This window comes from Fusarium falciforme, chromosome 8 (genome assembly GCF_026873545.1).
Source record: "Fusarium falciforme chromosome 8, complete sequence".
Classification (NCBI taxonomy): Eukaryota; Fungi; Ascomycota; class Sordariomycetes; order Hypocreales; family Nectriaceae; genus Fusarium; species Fusarium falciforme.
In genome coordinates, this window is record NC_070551.1 from 496145 (window position 1) to 513672 (window position 17528).

A 17528-nucleotide genomic window follows, 5' to 3' on the forward strand; every position below is an offset into this window, starting at 1 on the left:
TGGCACCTTAGGGAGAGACGAGTTCGCCGCGACATTTTCGATGCAGGACTTCAACCCTGAGGTGGTCGATGGTTACTTTTCATGGGCTCCCCTGGACGGAATTCAGTCCATCCACGGATTCTACGACAAGGACACAGGACTTTGCCGAGGCCTCATTTTCCAGTACGAGAGTGGCGGGCTTCGTGCCGTTGGAGAGTGCCGCAAACACGTTGATGAGAGCGTGCTTGTGGTCAAACCATCCATGCTCTGCTTTCGGCCCACGCCAAACTTGGCCTCCGAGAGGGCACCAAATGAAATTAGTGTGCGTGTAGAGCTTGGGAATGATACAGAACATGAACACGCAGCGGAAGGATGGGAGTGTCTGCGTCTTGGATATGGTGTCCTCACATTTTCCTTTACGGATGATTCGTCCTCAATCTCTCACCGAAGCCATTTGACTTGAGACCTTTTCTGTCATGTTATTTACCTAGAAGAACTTGTTGGGTAGTCTATTGTGGAATAATGACAAATAATGGAATAGGGGTAGCGAATGGCCATGTTAGTATTCATTGACGCATCTCCCCAGATTCCCTGACTGGCCTGGGGTAGCGGGTCCAAAGTTTGACCTTCCAGAAGGAATCAACGGCATTAATAATGAAAACCACGTATCGAGCTGCTACTGGGTGAAACTCCGCAAATGGCGCGACGTGCGGAGCGTGACTCATAAGATCGGAGCTCATCCGTGAGATTTCGGATGTTTGGCCCGAGATTTCGGGCCCTTTTATATTCTGTATGATGCAGACATTCACACTCATCATACTAAAAATGGCTTCTCAAATGGATCATCCCGTTGTCGACCTTCTCAAGTCGCTTATGTCAATTGTCAGCACTAGCGAGCTGGAACTCGATATTGGTCTCTTTTTGGAACAGCACCTCCAAGCCCTTGGATACACGGTTGAGCGTATTCCTATTGCACCTGGATCTGATCGTCACAATGTCTACGCTTATATCGGTTCCTCACGCAAGACACGCATTCTCGTCACAGCACACATGGACACGGTTCCACCGCATATTCCGCTAACCATTGACGGTGACATTATCCGCGGAAGGGGATCTTCTGATGATCTAGGCCCACTGGCAGCTCAAATTGTCGCTGTGGAAGAGCTGAGAAAGGAAGGAAAGCTTAAAGAAGGAGACGTCGGGCTATTGTTCGTGGTTGGCGAGGAGAATGGCGGCCATGGAATGATTGCTGCCAATGACATGGGTCTAACCTGGGAATCTGGCATCTTTGCTGAACCAACAGAGAGTAAACTTGCCAAAGGACACAAGGGACAAGTGGCCTTTGAAGTTATTGCCAAGGGCTTTGCCTGGTAAGTCATCTGAAGCTTCGTTGAACATCCAACTAATGAACAGTCACTCTGGATACCCTCATCTTGGAAAGAGCGCAACTTCTGCTCTTCTAGCTGTGCTCAACGATCTCTCTGCAGCAACCTGGCCAGAATCTGACCTCCTTGGCCCCTCCACCTTTAATATTGGAACCCTGGAAGGAGGTGAGAAGCACAATATCGTCGCCCCATCAGCCAAAGCTCTCTGCGAAGTCCGCATGGTCAAGGACCTGCCTGGTATCAAGGTCAAGGTTGCAGAAATTGTCTCCAAGCACCCAGACATTGAGCTCAAATGGGTCTTTGAATACCCCGAGGCTCTCTTAGACTGGGAGATTGACGGCTTCGAAGCTGCCCCAGTGGCGTTTGGAACTGACGTGCCTCGACTAAGGGACGAGTTTTGTGACAAGAGAGTCTTGTATGGACCAGGATCTATCCTGGTAGCACATGGACCGGACGAGTTTATTCGTGTGCCAGAGCTGGTTGAGAGCATATCTGGATACAAGAAGTTGGTCCTTCACTTCCTCCAGTGAGGCTTATGGCTGTCGAACGATGGATCGCGAAATTGTTGGAGCCCCTAAACTCAAGTTGTATAATTATCGAGGCTCTTTGTGTAGATGGCGCCAAATAACCGGAAATCTCAAGCTATCTGCAGCGCATTCTCAGCGCCTCTTCTGATCATACCGCAGTACAGCCTGACACAAAACCTCGGCTCCAATAGCACATTCCTCTGGAGTAGAGTACTCTTCCGGGTTATGACTGACACCTCCCTTGCAGGGGATAAAGATCATGGTGGTAGGACAGTGCTTGCTCGTATGAACGCTGTCGTGACCAGCACCGCTCGAAATGTCAATCATGCCATCCTTAGTTCCGAGAACAGACTCGGCAGACTCTCGAACCGCCTGGATGCAGTCTGGGTGGAACTTGGTAGCCGTAGAAATGGTATCAGTCTGCCAGGTCAAGGACAGGGGCAAGCTTGGAGTTGAACCGGCGAGAAGTCCATCAACATCGATGCCCTGAGCGAGGAGGTCAAAGTCTCGCTTCATCTCCTTTTCAACTAGTTCCACAGTCTCATCAGCGGGCGCTCTGATATCCATGGTGAAGCTGACATGTCCGGGGATCGTGTTGGTACTGCCAGGGGTAAGGTTGAGGATACCCGTCGAAGCAAGGGCATTGTACTTTGTGGCAAGGCGATGGGAGTGTGCGATGAGTCGAGAAGCCAGAAGAAGAGCATCAGCTCGATCGGTCAAGGGGGTAGATCCAGTGTGCGCGTCTAACCTGTTAGCTTTGCTTGGACTGGGGATTACTACTCACCTCTTCCTTGGACGTCAATTTTGAACCACCTGTAAGCCTGAACACCTTGAACAACGCCAATATTCTTCCTTTCTCGCTCAAGGATAGGGCCCTGCTCGATATGAAGCTCAAAATGAGCACCAATGGGAGTTGATTTGTAGCTGGCGGGAGTCTGGCCTAGGTATCCGATCCTCTCCAGTTCGGACTTGACTGTCGCATCTCCGCCGACCTCTTTGGTGTTGTGAGCCTTTTCAAGGGGAGTTGCCCCAGCCCAAACACCAGAAGCCATCATGCTGATAGGAAAGCGAGCACCCTCCTCACTGTGCATGTTAGATGTGGACATTCTGGGCTTGGAGACTTACTTTGTCCAGTTGACAACTCCCACGGGAAACTCGGTCTCGACGTTATGCTGCTGGAGTAACTTGAGCATCTCAATGCCAGCTGTTACACCCAAGATACCATCGTATCGACCACCTGTTGGTTGAGTATCCAGATGAGAGCCCGCCAGAGTAGGAGGTCCATCTTGACGTCCAGGACGAACAGCAAAGATGTTTCCAATGGCGTCGACGGTAATCTTGCAGCCAAGGGACTTTGTTGTCTCGATGAACCAGTCACGGACCTTTTTGTCGTCGTCTGAGAGAGCCAGACGGGACATGCCTGTGTCCGTAGGGTTGCTACGTCTTGTTAGAGCCATTCGCTCGTCTCAGATCACACTTACCTCCCCCATCTAAGTCCAGTTCCCCATGAGCATGTATGGTGAAGAGTATCCATCATTCGGGATTTGTCGACCTTGAGCTTTTCAAAGTCCTTGGCCGTCATGTCTCGGGTCGCAATATTCCTCCGCTGGTAGGACATTAGAGTGATAGGGTGCCTCACAGAGGCTCTGGTTGCTCTGCATTGAACATGTAGGAGGGACACACGGGTGGCCATGTTGGGCAGATCCTGGAACAAGATTGACACTTGATTGAAGATAACTACAAAGAAACAAGTTCAATTCATCAAACCGCCATTTTATCCAAGTGAATGTCGTTGGAAGGTGCTTCGTCAATGTTTTCAGAGGGTGATGATCACGCCCTCTTGTGACTGGATAAGAAGCACCCCACTTCCCCAAAGAGGGAATGGCTCAAACTGGCAACTCAAGACAATGAGGAGATGGAGGCAAACTCTGTAGCCGATGCATAAGGCAAACAAAGAAAGAGGCTTGCTTTAATTACTTGGGTATCTCGTGATTGAGGGAGCCAAAAGCCACAGTTCCACGCCCTCCCGAAACACAATCAAGTGGCTGTCTGAATGTCAGTAATGGCGTAGCTGTGCAACTCTTTCGGCTTTGTTGAACGCAATGGTTTAATAGCTTTGTGAAACGTCATCTTGGCATTCAGCCCGGTTCCTGAACCGTTCAGCCAACGGTGGAGAAACAAAGTATAATCGTTGGCAAACTCAGTGATCTGCTCCGGATGCGGACGCCAAGCAACGGCTGTACCTGTTGGTGGAGTACCATCCTGACTCCTGGAGGATCAACGTCAATATCCGTGACACCGGATCTCAGCTCACGGCGCAGGATGTGGCCCTGCCACGTGGGGATTTGCGATGCCAGAATTGGGTTGTTCTATACGAGACATGAAGGAATACGAACCGCAATCCCGGCAAGTAAAGGTCTAGAACCAAAATAGCCACCAGAGCGGCCCTTAACTCGTCGTCTCGTATCAAGGGTTCGGAACTCACCCCACTTCAAGACGCGTCAGGGAGATAGCTTAAACGGGAATGCAGGTTGCGAACAGTCAGTACGCTCCATCAAGCAACGTCTCCGCGACTAGAGAATCTGGCCAAATGCCGCACAAGACAGCTGTGCCACATGGTACCGATCCTGACGTGTCGCAGCGCCGCACATACCAACTCGTGTACGGAAGCAGTGGCTCCGGAATAGCTGAGACTGGACCACCACCAACAGACAGTGTCCAGATTTTGCCTTTCTTTGTGCTCTTTACTGTACCCCTGTCGGTTGTTTGATAAAAGAACGTGGCTCCCTGGTTGTTTCTCGTTCTCTCCACGTCACGTCAAGATGGGAACGCTTTTACGGTTGCAAGATCGCCACAGGCTTTTGAGGCTTGCCCTCTCTGTCTGCTGTTTACTTTCATTTACCGGGTTTCTCATACAAACTCTCCTTTCCTTTCCCAGGGAGTGGGAAGTTACACGGCCAGAACACGTGCCTCCGCCAGATGCGCTTGTGAAACCGAATGTCACCGTGAGCGGGCTGGTCTTTTATGGCCGTAAGAGCAGAGTGGAAAGTATGAGGTGTTACATAGAAGTGAGTATCGCAAAGACGCCATGGACTTAATTAACCCCTGCAGCGAAACTTGGTAGACAACGGAGGTTGGCTTGACGAAGTCCTCTGGGTTGTCAATACAAAGAATCAGGATGATCTCTTTTATCTAGACGAAATAGTTGCCAGCAACCCGACACGACACAAACTGCTGATACCCGAAGGACACCTGGCGACGTACACATATTGGAAGGCTTGGCAGCATCTGGAGCGTGACAAGTACTACGTCAAGATTGATGATGATATTGTATGTGCAGTAACCTCTTGACATGCATCTGCTAACTAGTCTAGCTCTGGATTGAGGACGGTGCCATCCCCAAGCTTGTCACCCACAAGATCGAAAACCCAGACACATTCGTCGTCTCTGGGAACATCATCAACAACCCTCCACTCGGCTTCATGCACTACCGCATGGGTGCCCTTCACCCATATCTGCCCGAACTCGAAAAGCCAGACCACGTCATGAATGCCAGCGATTTCTGGAAGCCCTCGAAACACCCCTTTTGGAACGGTCCCAACGACACTGTCTGGAATCCTATGCGTCCCCCGCCCGAGCATGAGAACGTCAGGTGGCTCAGAGTTGAAGATGAGAAGATGATGTGGCAGACTCCGGTTCACCAGCTTACATATGCTGTCTGGGGTGACAGTTACAAGAGTTGGGCTATCGCTTCCCAGATGCACTATTCACTGTTTGAGAATATCGAGAAGGATACTCTGGATCTTTACAAGTTCGAAAAGCCTTGGACGATGCATGGGGATCGCATACGGATCAACTTTATGTGTGTCTATGCCAACGATATCCTCGACAACGGTGTTGGACACTGGCCCGGGAATCGAGGCGACGAGGACATGATCGTTCTAGATCTTCCAAATACATTGAGACGACGTAAGTAAGCCGCCAGACTCATGACTTGTACTAACGGTTACAGCTGTTGTGATATTGGGGACTGCATTGGCATCCCATTTTCAGTACATGGATCAACCAGATCTGGCAAAGACGGATATTCTCTCACGATATCGATCCCTTGCGCAGGATAGAGCCTGTGATAGGATGACATCCAAGACATGATCTTTCCTTTGTCTGTTATTTTAGTGTCATCACTCTAGTAAATAGGGGTTAATATGGAGCAGAATACCATCTCCCTTAAAACGGCAAGCTTTTGCGATATTCGGTGCTGAAAAGTGAAATTCATCTCGATTACGGTAAGCAGTGCGAAGGATTCATGAGCGCCGAGATCGGCCGGTGATCAGGGGAGTAGTCCATAACTCAAGAGCGGGACTATCGTTAACCTGACGCTGTAGCTTCTCTTGTTGGTCCAATACCTGTAGCTAAATCCTTCGAGAAATGTTAGTTGCAGTCAAACTCGGTACAACCTCAACACTTTTTTTTGTAAGACTCGGCAAAAGTTCAAGCCTCTTCGGATTGCATGCTGTTGACTTGACTGACCATCACTAGCGCTTACTATCAGCCACGAACCCGGTTGTAATCGCTTTGTTTTTTATTCAATTGCAATTATCAGGCGGTGAGATTCGTTAAAAATCCCCTCTCTCAGCATTCTTTGACTTGTTCTTTTCATAATCCTAAACCCCAATACCTGCTACAGCTCCACCATGCCGTCTTGTCTTCCCACTTGGCCGTTGGCGCTATTCGGCGTCATTGAGCCCGCAATGCTGTAGGTCTTTACCAAAGAATGCCTTTCTTTGCTAATTAAATAGCGTCTGGGCATATGTCAACTTTCTCACGGATCCATTCAAGTACTTCGCCGACCAGGCACCCTTTTTCGCTGCAACAGACGACCACTTTACGCCACAAGCAGTAGCCTTGTCCTGGCAGATGGCAAACGTTCTGCTTCTTCTAGCACCGATAGCTCTCATCTGCTGCTGGGCCCAACATCGCGAGATTGCCATTGGATATCTGGTTGCGGTTGGATTCGCCGACTTTGGTCACATCTACGCCATCTATAGAGCTGGCCCCGAGTATTTCTGGGACGTTGGTTCTTGGAATGACATGACCTGGGGAAATGTCGGCGTGAGCGCGTTTCTCAATGTGAATCGATGGCTGACTGTGTTGGGAGTCTTCGGAAAAGTTGGCAGTGTGGATCGGACCAAGAAGACGGTTTAAGGAGCCTTAGACGAATCATAAGGCCGGATAACTATTTACTGTTCAGGCCTGTCAGAAACTTGAAAGGTTGTTCAGTTTCGTAAGAGAGTCTGTAGGCCTAGCCGCTGGTGGCTGTTTATCGGCGCTTAGAGGCGACGGTGCATTGGTTGATGATTCGCGTGGGTATTGAAGATCTGCGGGCTGGAATACTTGGAGGGATTCTTTTTTTATAAAAAGCAAGACTGAAGCTCACCGAAACATGCTCAAATAAAGCAATGTTCATGCAACTGTCAGATTTCATGAAGCAAACATCGTTGGCACACCTGAACATCACGAGCTATGGTCTCACTTCACCACGATCGTTACGAACGTCTCGTACCCGAGGATACCACACTCCCCCTTCATCAGCTCTGTCCAAGATGCGACAAACTCACAAGCGAGTCTCAGCTCCTGAAGGATATGGCTGAAGAAGTTGGGATTATAGCTGGGACGACCGAAACTGTCCATTTTTGCGCTGCGGATGAGCTGAAATCTGGTTACTTGAGTGGCTGTCACCTCTGCGCGCTGTTATGGACCAATTGCATGGGTGACCTGTTGAAAAACAACTTCAGTTGTCCGCATAATCCAAAGGAACGCCTCATGCTTAACATTCATGCGAGGGATTTGGGTCCGCCAGCGCACGCAGGGACAGAAACATCTGGTCAAGGTCGCCAAATGTGGGTGATCAGCGTAGTTAGAAAGACACGAAAGCTCACCAACGATAGGGGAAGGTTTGGCACGGTTGTCATGTTCTTCGCAGCTGTTCGTGAGCACGAGGATCTACTCAAGAAGCCTGGAGGGCGCAGTGAGATATATGTCCTTCCGCCTTCCTGTGAGTGTTTTGTGCCAAAGCTGGAATCCTGCTAACTCAAGCTTAGACCCAAAACTCAACGAGAGAACGCTGGACTGGGATTCCGTCACCATCTCATCCAAAAGTGAGGCTGGGCTGGCACAAGTCAAGAGTTGGTTCGACAGCTGTGCTAATGGCCACACAAAGTGTGGTAACTTTTCCCACTTGGTAGCTCAGAAGGGCGAACTACCCTCCCGCTTCCTTGATGTCAGTGGCGGGGCTATAAAACTAGAATGCAGACCATCTGTCCTCAAAGGTGTGCGATATACAACACTCAGTCACAGCTGGGGCAAGGATCCGTCGTTATGCCCCCAGCTCAAGCAAGCACTCCTGGAAAGCTTCAAAACCAGGATCCTAGAGCCTGGACTGCCCGCAAAGTATCTGGATGCAATTAGAATCACTAGGGATTTGGGCTTTCGGTACATCTGGATCGACTCATTGTGCATCATCCAAGACTCTGAGGAAGATTGGAAGAAGGAATCACTCAAGATGGCGTCTGTTTATGGACGGACGAGCTGCAACATATCATACATGTACCCCCCTCTCGACGAAGGACAGAAGAGGTTTCTACGCGATCCTCGGTTGGACCTGCCTTGCAAGATATGGCCCACGCTTTCGCAGACAAAGGGCAAGCAAAGTACTGGAAAGACATCCAAATATGTCCTGGTTCAAAACGCCCCTGGATGGATAGGCTCAAGCTGGGCATCCATGACACAAGACGACCTCTGGCCTCTACTATCTCGAGGGTGGGTATTTCAAGAACGAATTCTTTGTCCGCGAAACGTTTACTATGGAGGCCCTCGATTACTCTGGGAGTGTTGCGAAGGGGTCAAGGACGAACTACTTGGACAGCCAGTCAATGTGTCCAGATCAAAACAGGACTTTTACTCGATATTCTCGGGTTTTGAGACCATCCTCCATGGTGTTGACCAGTTTGAAACATTCAACGGTCAGTGGTATGGCCTGGTTCAAGAATACCGGCTAAGAGACCTCACATTCGAGAAAGATCGAGCCATAGCCTTTGCTGGGGTGGCCAAGGCCATACAGAACAAGACGAAACTCACTTATCTCGCTGGTATGTGGAAAGAATTTGCCGACCTACAACTATTGTGGTCCATTGATCACACTCCGGAAACAAGAGAGCTTTGTCGGAAGGAGTGGAAGAGCAGGCCGGATTATATCCCTTCCTGGTCTTGGTTTTCTGTTCCTCGAACTCCGGATCCTCTCTCAGAACGAGATGCCGTGAGCTTCCAGATCACCATGGAGATGTACACACAGCTGCGACATGCAACCTATCGGGCGCAAGTAGTATCATTCAATCATCCCAAGCTTGGATTCTGGCCTTGGAGAAACCAGGATGTTCTCTTCCATGACTTCCAAGGTCTCTCGATTACACTCAGAACACGAAAAGTACCAGCTACACTTCAGTGGGACGACGAGACTCTTCGGATCTTGCCATTTGGGCGTCATGAGCTGGGAGAATCTGCCTGGGATCCAAAGATAGCCATGGTATATGCGCATGACGATGTCGGTGTGACTCCTGGGTGTTCTCTTCCCGGCGATATATATATGATCTTGTTGTTGAAGGAAGCGTGGTATATGGGAGCCGGGAGAGAATACTCATATCAGCCTTCTGAGAAGCAAAAGCACGGCGACTATGGGAATGGAAGAACTGTGTGGCAGTACACGGGGCTTGCAGTAGTCCGTTCAGAGACCAACAATGGAAGAAGCTGCTGGAAGCGTCTCGGGATTTTCTTTTTTGCAGACAGGGTAACAGGCCTAAAAAATATCACAACGCCGTTCACGAAGGAGGGTATCAGGGACGAGGACGTGGTGTTGGTCTAGATGAACCTATGGGTTTGATGTACTTCCTTCATTTTCCTATTCTTAGTTAATCATATCTACAAAGAGGCCGTCAACCAGAAGATTAGACCATTTATTAATTGATTCCATCATTAAAATCCAATGCAGTAGTGCCGTACAAGACCGCAGTCTGGTGTTGCCATCGAAGCTTGAATGAAAGACAACTCAGCTCCTGCGTTGGTATTTCATAAATGGCCATGTATTCCCTTCTAGAAAACACCGCCACGTGAGTATCAATGAACATCCTATCCTCATTCGTGCAACCATGTTGCAAGATTAGGCCAGGTCTAATAGATGATCAGATACGCCGGTCGCATGGCTCGTGATGTATACACAACACGTTCATCCGTGTTGAACTGACTGTACGGCCCCGGCCTCGCGTAAACCTGCGTCCGTTAGAAGTGATCATTCTTTTACAATAAACTGACCGAGTCATATCCATGTGGAGGCTGTTGGAGATAAGGCATCTCGTGCTCTGTGACGTACGAATTCCCTAGCACGACTCGGCAGAGCATCAACGCATGGACATTGGAGGGTACTTTGTTAATGGCATATTTTGCAGCCCTGTTGAGGTGAGCGATAACATGGATAGCTGGACGATGCGCTTACTTGGACGTGCCGTAGGTTGAATAGAGGCCAGGACCCAGCCTGGTGCCATGGCTATTCAGGTCAGTCATTGAAGAAATAATATCGACATGGCTTACTATCCAGTACGTCGTTTGAGATCCAGATATGGCCTGAATCCTTCACGAAGCGCCTCACAAAGCTTACAATCACCGTTGTAGCACATTGTGACGTTGCCATCCTCGCCAATAGTGCAAGCTCTCTCGGCACCACGGAACCGTTTCCGCTCGTTGCCTGCGTACTTGCCCATAGCGATAAAGTTTCCACGGCTCTCGATTTGGTCACTATGCTCAAATGAGATGTGACACATGTTTACTTGGAAGAGTCATACCGGTACGCCTCAAACTCATTACGAGACTCTCGGGTCCAGGTGACTAGGTAGATGGTCCGAATAAGTGGCGGGGTTCCGTTCCAACCTTCATAAAAGGCGGAAGCGGCTACAATTACTGAGCTTGAGAATACACAGCCAGAGATAGGGACATACCGTTGAGGTACATGACATGGTCACTTGGAATCTCAATCAGGCTTGGGGCATTATTGGCAGCGTTTCTAGCGCAGTCTTTGCAACAAAAGGTATGTGCCGGGTCTTTGGGGTAATAGCGACATTGCAAGCAGACGTTGGACATGGTGGTCAAACAGTCAAGATGTCGTGCTCGGCAATCGACAAAATTGGGCATTTCTTACAGAATATATCTACATTATCACGCAACAAACCGGGCGACAGCCTCATGCAGTGAGATGTCAGGCAAAAGGTTGCCTCAAGAAACAAATGCAGACCGTATATATTTGCCAATCGCACGCCAAACAGCTCTGGAATTCAGCCGCTTCTTATCGTGGCTTGCCAGCCAACAAGGATCTTCACCGCAAGTGAGTCAGCTGGTACCACGCTGGCCCATCAAATGCACTAAATCACAAGGCGGACAGCAAGGCAACCAACAGCCTGCTGCCTGATCGAGTCAAAATGCTCAAATATCGCATCTCCACCGTCAGCACAATCCTTCGACACCACCCTCCACTTCATCTCTTTTCAACCATGGCAGTCGAGCCCAAGTACGTCGAGCGAACCTCCGAGACCGTCCGCGATGTCGCTGCGGACGTGATCCGTCTCCTCAAGAAGGCCGGAGAGACAGTCGGTGTGGCTGAGTCGTTGACCGGCGGAGGAATCATGGCAACAATCACCTCTGTGTCTGGAGCAAGCTCCGTCTTCCGAGGCGGCATCGTTTCTTATGCGACACCTCTCAAGCAGCATCTCCTCAAGGTGGATGGAGACCTCATCGCCCAGCACGGCGTCATCCACGAAGACGTAGCCCAACAGATGGCGGCTGGTGCGCGGACCGCAACCAGCACAGACACACCGACGACATGGGGCATCGGCACGACGGGCGTTGCGGGGCCGGATTCGCAGGATGGAAAGCCAGTGGGTATGGTATTTATCGGTATCGCCAGCCCCGAGCAGGCCCGAGGACTAGGTCCGTTCCATTTCCCGGGCGATCGGGACCAGGTCCGACAGGCGACAATCTTGGAGGCCCTAGCGCAACTGCGAAAGGAACTTCTTGCGAGGGAGAAGAGCAACTAATGGAAAGGAGTTGATTGGGTTGACTAGAAGAATATAAGCGTCTGCTCACCACCTACTTGTGAAGATTACCTCGTCGCTTCGGTGCCTGATTTATGAGACAATCTCAACCCCGTTATTCCGGCATGGTCGTTTAGTACACTACAGAGATCCAGCATAAAGCAATCATCAATTCATCGTTACCAACTTAACTCCTTAAGCACCAACCCCCAGTTTGACCATGAGTGCCCCAACAGAATGTGTCGAGCTTGGAATCGTTGGCATGAACGGTGGTGACGATGAATCCGCCGACGTCACATTTGAGTACAATCGCAGACTAATCACTTTGTCCCTCTTTGCAAGCCCTAACGAAACCCAAGAGAACCTGGAGGATCGAATAATCCGTCTTGTGAATGAGGCCATCTTTGCTGACGACGAAGAATACAATGCCATCACTGATCAAATCTGCGATATTATTCTGGACCTCGGACGAATCCCTTTCTCGCAGATTGCGCCCTTGAACACCACCTTGCCCAACAAGGATCTTCATTCGCTTCTCTACCCCGAAACTCTCAATTACCGTCTCCAAACCGTCGATGGAAAAGCCACCATATTTCCTATCGATCCAGAGGAGTCGGTTTCCGTCCCCAATACTGGGCCGAACCCTGCGGTTGTGACTGAATTCCAGGCCATCAAAACGATGCCCCGATACTCGTCTAGGGACGTACATGTCCAGGAAGTTCTTGTCAGCGGTTATGGCACCGTATGCAAAGCTCGTGTTGGGTCCCAGACCATGCTCTGTAAGGCTCACAGCCAAGGGCTCGAAAACCCAAGCCTTGAAAGAGAGCTGGTCGCCATGCAGAAAATATGGGATGCTTGCAGCGGCCCTGCTGTGAATATCCGCGTCCCTCACCTTCAAGGATATGTCACATTTGCGGATTCGGGAGATATCATCGGTCTATTACGCGATTGGGTTCTACCCAGCTCCTACGGCAGCACTCTACGAGATATGGATATTTCAGCTGTACCAAAGGAGCTGAAGAAGAAGTGGCTAGATCAGATATGCGAGACGGTAGATAAGTTACATGAGCTTGGTGTAGTTTGGGGCGACGGCAAGGTCTCTAATGTGGTCGTTGATCAAGAGAACAACATCTGGCTTATCGACTTTGCCGGTGGGTGGACTGAAGGATGGGTAGACGAGGAGCTTGCTGATAGCGTGGATGGCGATAACCAGGCTGTAAGAAACATCACAAGATTCTTGGGTGTGGAGAAATAATCCTTGATAGAGGCACTCACTTCTAGATTTGAAATGAACTCACTCGGCTGGAGAAGGGGAGATGCAAAAGAGATCAATACTCAACTCCATCAACTTGATTAAATGCTACCTACTTACACACCTTCCAAATCTCTTCCTTATTCAGACACTAAGGCAGTGAAGTAATCCATGATATGAGATGTAGGCGTCTGCTTTCGACCAAAGAACTCTCGTGCAGTTAATAAGATCTCTCTGAGACTTCCTTTCCGTGGACAAGCCACCCTGTAACCTGTGTAACTAGCAATATCTTTCATCATGTAGATTCTGAAGTCTCCCAAAACCACATCCCCCGATCAACCCAAATTACGTTCTTGAATTTCAATTGCTTCTTTGTATTAATCGCGTTTCGTAAGTATATGTGTTGACCTTTTGAGAGCCTTGGGCAGCTGTGCTGCTCAGCTGAGCGAGAGCTCTGAGTTTTGAACAAGCCTCTGCGCTATGCGCTCTTGCGGCAAAGGATGTAACCTGACTTTCATGTAGTAACTTTTGAAAGGTATCTTTCGCTTTTGTCGAGGTGCCTTCACGACAACTCTGTTGCCACCAAGTCGCCGTTTTGCGAGTGACGGGCTATGAGTTCAGCACCGATTAGAAATTTCTCTTGATGGCACGGCCAGATATTTCTCAAATATTCTGTTCACGTAAGGGTGTTTACAGCATTGGTTTTTAATGCTGTTATGTGTTGTTTAGTGTGTTCTTTGATCTTGTGTATGACGGAGACGTCATTGAAAACTAAGCATGCGGTTCATCGGTACGAGGGTGGGTTCAGCGGCCCTTCGCCCTTCGCTGTCAGGCAAAGCGTGGCAACAGATTTGGACAAGGGGGTCGTGCCAAGCTTCATCTCTAGCCGAATAAGATACCTCGCGGAGTCTCCTCAGGCCTCCGTGGGGGTAGAAGGTAGTAATCACCTTTCGGAGCAGGGTGATAGGCTGAGGAAGAAGATTGTCAACTGCCGTCCCCTAGCAAGTGTGGAAGGTAGTCCATCCAAGAGCTGTCAACCCAATTCGCAACAAGTGCATCGCAGTCTCAAAGCCATACCAGAATTGGTTGGCTTTGGCATGCGAGAAGGGCTGACCCCTGGCTGTAGCCAACCTGAAAGGGGGGGGGGACCGTGCAGTAGTTTGATAATCCACGTGGCATCCTGTGTCCACACTCTGGATGAACGTCCGAGTTGAGATGAAAACGAGCTCTGCCCAACCACCGAACTACCTTGAGGGAGGAAAAATCTCTCTGGCATGCCATCTTCAACCCGGCTCAGCCGGATCCAGCCGGTCGGGCCTGGAGGGTGGTAACAGACAGGGAGGTAGCCTTGAACGACGAATCAGAGGCAGAAAGGTCTTCTAATTCCTTGGCTATAAAGAAGCAGCGGTTATAACTCTTTTGATCTTCCCCTGCGTTAGTTCAGTATCTTTCCCTTCGCCTCGTGGCTGGCTGGTGGGGAAGACAGGGTTCCAGACGAACTCTAGATACCTAGCCCGCAAGCTGGAGTAACGTCAAGGTAAAGAGACACGAGACTCTGATTCGAACGGGAGAAACCCCTGCCTATATAAAGTTGGATATGCCTCTTCCCAGCCCCCTTTTAAAGCAAGGCACAACCCTCAACACGGGCCAACCCTGTTATGGTCCTGACGCCGAACTAACGACTCTCGGATGCCGTTAGCGAAATGGCCTCGTCATATGGCCACATGTTTTAGTCTGCAATTTCGTTTCGACATCTGTTTCGAGTTCATGTCACATTCCTTCGGGTGCAGCCGAGGGCGGGCCGGGGACAGAACCATGTGGCATCCACTTGCACAACACCCATTCTCACTTGCCCCTTACAGACGCCCGCGGAGATACATCTTGATAGGTTCTCTGGTTGCCCTAGCGGAGTAATAAGCCCGGGGAGAAGATAGAAGAGGTTCGCGTCAGATCTAGCCACCCCAGTTCATGCAGGGCCAAGATCAAGCTTCTCGCTCTGGTCTAGCTTGACGTATCTCAACATCAATCCATCCAAAACATCAGGCTATTCGAGCACCAACTAGCCCACAGTGGAGAACTCAAACCTCCCTGCTTAATCGACCGTATTCCACTCCAAGTCTACCCGGTGGTTTGTTAAACTCCCACTCTGCTCACCGGAGAGGTGGTATCAAAACCCGCAATCGCGGTGCATGCCTAGCCACTGTCCACTGATCGGGAGTTGTCTAGAATGGCAAGCATACCGGATGACGCTACCCATTTCTTTTTCAAATGATGATTCTAGACCCACTGTTGGACCAAGTTACGGGTTTGACACCACCTCTCCGGTGACGAGAGGCGAGAGCTCAGCGTCTGCAGGCCATCAACCCACTGGCAGATCATATGTCTCTATCTCGCTCCCTTTGAATGATACCGTCATTTTTCAATCTGCCAGGAGTGGATTTGCGAGTTGGATGTCTCGGTCTCGCACTCATTCCATCTGACGGTATATCTTCAAGGTAAGCCCATCGATGCATTCTCGACAAGAGTCATGTGTGCACTGGTTTTATCAGATTCCTTTCACCCCTCTTGGGACGTATCCTAAACATTCTTGCTTCTCACCCACTTATTTGTCTTGAAGAATTCATATCCGACTACAAACAATACTTTACTTCTTTCATCAAACCCAAAACATCTCCCTTCACAATGGCCCATCAATTCAAGTCAGACTTTCAATTTGAGATGGACAACTGCTTCAGTTACACTCAGTCCTTTTCATACCCTTACACCTCAAGTTTCTCTTCTGCCTCCTCTTCTTACGACCCTTTCACTCCTACATCTCGATTTTCATCGCCCTATGAGTTGTCAGCTTTAGAACCTGACGGATCCTACAATATCTCTCACGGCGTTGATGCGGCTCCTCGCTCGACTGTGGGCGACTTTATGCTTGACGCTGTCGTCGAGACGAAGTCGGAGCATATCCCATTTCCTGACTGCCCCCCAAACACGCCAATGAAGCAGGAGCTCGTGGGTTTGCACTACAGAGAGATAGACATGGAACATAACGGCTCTATGGGTTCAATAACGCCATCGAGTCCTTGCTTTCCAATCTCTCCCGGGGCAGTCATTAGCGCTACCTCCTTCGTCATGACACCCACCCAGATGACTTCGGGTTTCGAGGCGACTGAGATGTATTCACCCTGGTCCTGCGCCAGCGACAGCCCGATCTCTTACCCACAATGCAATGGCGAGGTGCTCCACATCGACCACCAGTCAGAGGCTCCCTATTATGTCCACGACTCCTATGACCATGACTCGATTTCACCAAAGCAACCTCGATCCCGGCAGATGGTGGTGAACGATATTCAGTGCAAGACGGCTGAGCTTCAGCATTCTCAAACCCGAAGACCCAGGAAACGATCCGTCAAGCCCGACCCTGCCCCTGCGGATCCGGTCTGGAGCAGTTGTGACTATCCAGGTTGCAACAAGGCGTTCCGGCGTAAAGAGCACCTCAAGAGACACAAGCAATCGTAAGTTTGTAGACGTATTTTAAGCCTCATCACCACTAATAGATTATACAGCTATCACGGCGAGGGCCCCAACCGTTTCTCCTGCGAGTTCTGCGGTAGAGGCCAGTTCAACCGAAGGGACAACCTCAACAACCACCGCAGGCTTCACACTCGGCATAATAGCCGCAACCGGGGCGTCGAGTTCGTCCCTGGTGCAGTGATGGTTATCGAACAAGAAAAACTCAGACGAACACCGACAAGGCGGAGGAAACAGGGAGTTATTGGAGGAACTAGCCACCGTGAAATACCAACACAGTAATGTATTTGTATAGAAGCATCAATCTTGTAATCTATGTAGTTTTCAGTCATTCTTCTTCTCCTTCTTTTTACCTTTCATCTTCAAGGCAAGGCCACTGTGTTAATTGGGATATGATGCTATGATATGTTGATATTTTGTTTTTGATATCGTTGAAGCCCGGTCCTTGATGGGATAACTGAGTCAGAAGACCCATCTTCAAGGCATGCGGTGGCTAGTCAGAGGAAAGAGGCACCAAGACTGGGGAAAGAGAAAACAAATGTCAACTCTGCTCCAATGCGGAGCTTTTCCTTGTTTCGTGCATGTTTCCCACGTTTTGTTTTACCGTAGGATCTCGGTTAAAAGTGGAAAAGTGGAGGAGTTGGAATGTCTGGGTCTCTCGATGCTACGGTAGACATGTCCCCTTGTTGTTTGTCAGACTCAAGTCACCGTACAGGGGTTACAGCGGGCG

General features: G+C 49.8%; 7 protein-coding genes and 1 pseudogene across 8 annotated transcripts, besides 1 other annotated feature; 6 read left to right on the forward strand and 2 right to left on the reverse strand.

The window, feature by feature from the left end:
- Positions 1-708: 708 nt before the first annotated feature.
- Positions 709-1894, forward strand: NCS54_00997500 (annotated as a pseudogene). The gene is made up of 2 exons: positions 709-1349; positions 1393-1894.
- Positions 709-1894: a sequence feature.
- Positions 1895-2023: 129 nt separating this feature from the next.
- Positions 2024-3584, reverse strand: NCS54_00997600 (Hypothetical protein; the record flags this gene model as incomplete). The annotated part of the gene is made up of 4 exons (XM_053155301.1): positions 2024-2634; positions 2676-2974; positions 3017-3328; positions 3373-3584. 4 exons carry the CDS (start codon positions 3582-3584, stop codon positions 2024-2026), a joined length of 1434 nt encoding a protein of 477 aa, XP_053011276.1.
- Positions 3585-4713: 1129 nt separating this feature from the next.
- NCS54_00997700 (Hypothetical protein) lies at positions 4714-6043 on the forward strand (the record flags this gene model as incomplete). Its single annotated transcript, XM_053155302.1, has 4 exons — positions 4714-4959; positions 5003-5221; positions 5266-5860; positions 5904-6043. The coding sequence occupies 4 exons, from the start codon at positions 4714-4716 to the stop codon at positions 6041-6043; spliced, it is 1200 nt and encodes a 399-aa protein (XP_053011277.1).
- A 1818-nt stretch (positions 6044-7861) lies between these two features.
- NCS54_00997800 (HET domain-containing protein) lies at positions 7862-9809 on the forward strand (the record flags this gene model as incomplete). Its single annotated transcript, XM_053155303.1, has 2 exons — positions 7862-7946; positions 7993-9809. 2 exons carry the CDS (start codon positions 7862-7864, stop codon positions 9807-9809), a joined length of 1902 nt encoding a protein of 633 aa, XP_053011278.1.
- A 305-nt stretch (positions 9810-10114) lies between these two features.
- Positions 10115-11077, reverse strand: NCS54_00997900 (PARP catalytic domain-containing protein; the record flags this gene model as incomplete). Its single annotated transcript, XM_053155304.1, has 6 exons — positions 10115-10213; positions 10256-10391; positions 10437-10487; positions 10532-10735; positions 10783-10888; positions 10936-11077. The coding sequence occupies 6 exons, from the start codon at positions 11075-11077 to the stop codon at positions 10115-10117; spliced, it is 738 nt and encodes a 245-aa protein (XP_053011279.1).
- A 407-nt stretch (positions 11078-11484) lies between these two features.
- Positions 11485-12027, forward strand: NCS54_00998000 (CinA domain-containing protein; the record flags this gene model as incomplete). The annotated part of the gene is made up of 1 exon (XM_053155305.1): positions 11485-12027. One exon carries the CDS (start codon positions 11485-11487, stop codon positions 12025-12027), a length of 543 nt encoding a protein of 180 aa, XP_053011280.1.
- A 217-nt stretch (positions 12028-12244) lies between these two features.
- NCS54_00998100 (Protein kinase domain-containing protein) lies at positions 12245-13279 on the forward strand (the record flags this gene model as incomplete). The annotated part of the gene is made up of 1 exon (XM_053155306.1): positions 12245-13279. One exon carries the CDS (start codon positions 12245-12247, stop codon positions 13277-13279), a length of 1035 nt encoding a protein of 344 aa, XP_053011281.1.
- A 2679-nt stretch (positions 13280-15958) lies between these two features.
- On the forward strand, positions 15959-17080 carry NCS54_00998200 (Hypothetical protein; the record flags this gene model as incomplete). Its single annotated transcript, XM_053155307.1, has 2 exons — positions 15959-16782; positions 16834-17080. 2 exons carry the CDS (start codon positions 15959-15961, stop codon positions 17078-17080), a joined length of 1071 nt encoding a protein of 356 aa, XP_053011282.1.
- Between the last annotated feature and the right edge of the window lie 448 nt (positions 17081-17528).